At 49.0% G+C, this 4,959-nt stretch overlaps 1 protein-coding gene across 1 annotated transcript; it reads left to right on the top strand.

The window, feature by feature from the left end:
* Nucleotides 1–836: 836 nt before the first annotated feature.
* LOC104501315 (D-beta-hydroxybutyrate dehydrogenase, mitochondrial) lies at nucleotides 837–3,072 on the top strand (the record flags this gene model as incomplete). Its single annotated transcript, XM_010145107.1, has 2 exons — nucleotides 837–989; nucleotides 2,369–3,072. Coding segments are annotated over 2 exons (623 nt in total), but the record flags the coding sequence as incomplete, so codon positions are not given.
* Between the last annotated feature and the right edge of the window lie 1,887 nt (nucleotides 3,073–4,959).

Below are 4,959 nucleotides of genomic sequence, written 5' to 3'. Positions count from 1 at the left end.
TTATTTATATATAATTTTTATATATGGATCCTCTATATAAATTAAGTTTTCTAGCACCATATTCTCAAGCACAGGCCAGGATGAAGCTGCTTTTTCTGGGCTGCTTCTGAGAAGACAGATCTGGACACAGTCAGTCAACACATAACAGTGAGATTTTCTAAACAGCAGAGGAGAAGCAATCCCAGACTGTTCTCAGTCTGTTTCCCCTGCAATTGAATATTATATATAGTGAGTTCATTTTATTCCAAATTATTTTTAATCTTCCGTTTCTTTGCCAATGAGTTGGTAGCTTCAGTGGTTGCCATCTTGACTGCAGCAGAATAAAAGGGAGAGGCCACGGCATGTGTGCCCACCCCTGTCCATCCATGCCTACATCCCCCTTCCCAGCATTGCAGACATTCTCGTTCTTATGGTGACACAAGGGATTTTACTGTGAAAGAATTATGCTTTTGTTTCTTACAAGTCTTTCCTGTTCTTATTTGCATTTAGAGACTATATTTTGCTTCTTTTAAAAAATCACTATGGATAAAAAGAGAGTGGCAAGAAGAACAGCTTAGACGAGGCTGAAGCTCTCTGTTTGCTGGTTGAGAACTTCCTAGGAAGCCATATTCATGGTCCGTTGTGGCTGCAGCGTTGGGCAGTGCAAGCAGGTCCTGTTTGTGGTGATGTTTGCTCAGGAGACTGAAGTTTGCTTTGGACTCTTTTCCGTCTGGCTTCCATCATTGCAAGTTGTAATGAAATGCTCTGTCATGCGGTTCAATAATAAGCAAGGTCTTTTCCAAGCTGCTGTTATTAGTCTCACAGAAGGAAAGCTTTTGCTTGATTTTGTCTTCTAGGGCTCTGGGGGCTGGTTAACAATGCTGGTATCTCCACATTTGGGGAAGTCGAGTTCACCAGCATGGACACCTACATGGAGGTAGCTGAAGTGAACCTGTGGGGGACTGTGAGAACCACCAAGGCTTTCCTCCCACTCATCCGGAGGTCGAAGGGTGAGTGATCTCCTCCTGACTGACACTCCCTGGAGCAGGTCCCTCATCCTGCCCCATGTCTTGCTGTGTTAGAGGGCAAGAGGTCTATTACGATTCTCTCTGCACCAGTGGCCACCTTCATACCTTTACAGACAGAATGCCACCCACAGCTTACACAGATTTCCCAACTGCTCTTTGTTACACTGCAAGGCAGCAGTGCTGAAACTCAGTTATTATTTCTCTTTCCCATCTGTGCTGCCTTCTCCTGCCACATCCCACGCCAGACCTAATCTGTCATACCTTCTTTTACCTGTTCAGAAGCTGCAGCTCACCATAAATTCCAGTGCCAGGAGCAGTCCTCCCCTCCATGCAAAACCCAGCTGTGCCAGCGCTGGCAGGGTGGGCAGCAGCAGCAGTGTGCTGTGCTGTGCTTCTTGCAGAAGGTTGTCAGCTGTGCGCTGTGTTACTTTGGGAACTTGTGGTGTGTGAGGGGTGGGCTTTGTACGGCAAAGGAACACGAACCTGCCACTTGCATGGGTCTCAGCATAAAGGGGCAAAAGCTTTCCTGTACTCTGGCCAACTACCTGACTAAATGAGATTAGTTTTTACCGTTGAGGCATCCACAGACATCAACAATGATGTCGTGTGGTGCAGACACAGACTCTGCATGGCCCAGGCAGCATTTCTTCCACCATGGAAGGGTATCCACTCCTGTGGTCAGAGTTTCTCTTTCTAATGCAACTCAGCAATGAGCAGTGATAGGAAGCGTAGAGGAACTGCAGCCTCCGATTAGACTGCAGCATCCAGGGTCTCCTTCCAGGATTCTCCTCAGCCAAAATGGATGGCTTCTGGAGAGGCGAAGGCCCCCAGCTCTGTCTCTGGAGCCATAGTCCAGCCATCACATGGAAAAGAGTGCAGTGGATTGCAGTGCAATCCATTGGCTTTAAGAGACAGACTCTACAAGACATCACTTGGCTCCTGGATTATGTGCCTTTGACTTGCAAATAAGCCTTGGTGCCAGAGGCTTTCTTTGCTGCTGCTGCTGCCTCTTGGCTGGGCTCAGCCCTGATTGCTGCTGAGCAGTCCTGTGTCCTGCCATGAGACTCTGACCATCCTCTTCTGTGTTTCCCGTAGCACTGAGGTTTGTGTGTCATCACCTGCTTCTTCCCTTGGGTGTAATGAGCCAGGGAACACAAGCAATGGGCTTGTTCTCCCTCCTGAAGGCCATTGCTTAGGACAGCAATGCTCAGATAGAGCCAGGAGCAGGTCTGCCAGGCAGCCCGTACGGATGTGTAGTGGGTGGATGGAGGCATGTTCAGGAATCTGTTGGGCGGTGTGCCAGGTGTCTGCTCTGGATCAAGGACCACAGCTCAGCTGTGCTTTGCCTGGCTTCTGCCTAGGTCGTGTGGTGAACATCAGCAGCATGATGGGTCGGATGGGCAGTCCTGCCCGGTCACCGTACTGCATCACCAAGTTCGGCGTGGAGGCCTTCTCTGACTGCCTGCGGTACGAAATGCAGCCCCAGGGGGTGATGGTCAGCATCGTGGAACCTGGCAACTTCATTGCTGCCACCAACCTCTACAGCCCCGAGCGAATCAAAGCCATAGCTGACAAAATGTGGGACGAGCTCCCTGAGATAGTGCGCAAAGACTATGGCAGGAAGTACTTTGACGAGCAGGTCAGCAAGATGGAGACGTACTGCAACAGCGGATCGACGGACACCTCGCCGGTCATCGAAAGCGTCACCCACGCTCTGATCTCCACGACCCCCTACACCCGCTACCACCCCATGGATTACTACTGGTGGCTGCGCATGCAGATCATGACGCACATGCCTGCTGCCATTTCAGATCGGCTCTATGTCTATTGAGGCCTCACGCTTCTAGGCTGCCCAGGTGGGAAATCTGTTTTATAGAGAGCATGGTGCACACTTCCCATGAGTCCTTTTTAAACTCTCCTAACCTCATTTCAGAGTACTGTATTTTAGCTCTAAAGGGTTCATTTAAATATCTGACATAACCTAAAGGGCAGTAATTTACAATGGATGCTTCGTAGGCAAGAATACATTATTTTTCTGCAGGAACATTGATTCTTTGATATTTATTTCATGTAATCTTTTTTTTTTTTGCCTCAAAGAGCAAGTTATTATTTAAACTGCAATTGCTCGAGAGTGTTTCCAGAATAACTTCTGCTGATGTCCAAACACATTCTTCCCAATTCCTGCCTAGGAAGCAGCCGTCACACCATAAAACAGAGCCCCTCCGTGCTGTAATGGTGAACCAAGGCCTCCTGATGACAAACTGCGTCCAACAGACTTTTCCAGGCCTGGCCACAGTAGCCCAAAGAAGAGCAGAGACTTTAATTTGGGGATCAGAACTCAAAATGCTTGAGGTGCTGAAACTGAGCACCTGTCCCTTTCTCCCTTTGAATTGTATTGATGTAGCCTTAGAGAAAAGGAACCCGTCTGCTTTTCTTGCATGCTTTCTTGCAAAGGAGTTCAACGATCCAGGGACTCAATCCTGCAGACCCTTCCCACAGGAGTTTCTAACTCACATGAGCATTCCCATGAGTGTGAGCAGCTTTATGCACAGGACTGCAGGCATCAGGACTGGCCTGCAGAATCATCTGGTTGTCAGAGACCTTTAAGATCATCGAGCCCAGCCGTCCACCCTGCACTGCCAGGGTCTCTAAACCATGTCCCTCAACACCACACCCACATGGCTTTTAAACACTTCCAGGGATGGGGACTCCACAGCCTCCCTGGGCAACCTGTTCCAATGATTAATGACCCTCTGTGTAAATAAGTTTTTCCTGATATCTAACCTAGATTTCCCCTGGCACAACTTAAGGCCATTCCTTCTCATCCTGTCATTCATAACATGGGTAAAGAGACCGACCCCCACCTCCCCACAACCTCCTTTCAGGTAGTTGTAGAGAGCAATAAGGTCTCCCCTGAGCCTCCTCCAGACTAAACATTCCCAGTTCCCTCAGCCGCTCCTCATAAGGCAAGTTCTCTAAACCCTTCACAAGTTTTGTTGCCCTTCTCTGGACACGCTCCAGCACCTCAACGTCCTTCTTGTAGTGAGGGGCCTAAAACCGAACACAGGACTCAAGGTGTGCCCTCACCAGTGCTGAGTACAGAGACACAAGCACTTCCCTCCTCCTGCCATCCACACTGTTGCTGGTACAAGCCAGAATGCCGTTGGCTTTCTTGGCCACCTGGGCGCACCACTGGCTCATGTTCAATCAGCCGTTGACCAGCATCTCCAGGTCCTTTTCTGCTGGTTCCAGCCACTTCTCCCCAGGCCTGTAGCATTGCAGGGGGTTGTTGTGACCCAAGTGCCGGACCCGGCACTTGGCCTTGTTGAATTTCATACAATTGGCCTCAGCCCATCGATCCAGCCTGTCCAGATCCCTCTATAGAGCCCCCTGACCCTCAGGCAGATCAACGCACCCACCCAACTTAGTGATTCCCGTGAGTGTGAGCAGCTTTACGCACAGGACTGCAGGCATCAGGATTGGCCCGCAGTAACATTTCTCTTCTCTCCAACAGTAATTGCACATCAACTCAAGACTTAGTTGGGAGGAGAGTTTCACTCCAGCTCCTCTAACTCACGAGGATCACCGCTGAGTGGAGGGAAGCAGAGAGGGTTGTAGCCCATCAGTGAATGCCATTCTTGCCAGGGACCTCACAGTTACACCGAAGTATCGGTGGAGCACCTTGACCAGGCCTTGAGGCACTGCTGTGGCACAGGTGTTGATAGCAGTAATAACTCATTGAAAGAGCCTCTGAGCTGAAATACATGGAACATGAGACAAATCTAACAGACCGTCCATAACAATAAAGTTAACTTTAAGAGCCATTTCATTTCCGTGATTGTTGTTTACATGTCTGGGAAACATTGTTTTGTACTGTAAGAAAAGAAAAAACATAAAAGATCCTTTCATGGGAAAGCGCAGAAAGGGTTAATTTTTTTTTAAGCTTGAAAGG

This window comes from Buceros rhinoceros, unplaced genomic scaffold, assembly GCF_000710305.1.
Source record: "Buceros rhinoceros silvestris isolate BGI_N320 unplaced genomic scaffold, ASM71030v1 scaffold20361, whole genome shotgun sequence".
In the NCBI taxonomy this organism is placed as follows: domain Eukaryota; kingdom Metazoa; phylum Chordata; class Aves; order Bucerotiformes; family Bucerotidae; genus Buceros; species Buceros rhinoceros.
Note: the sequence above shows the minus strand (reverse complement) of the source record. Positions and strands in the feature narration are given on the sequence as shown.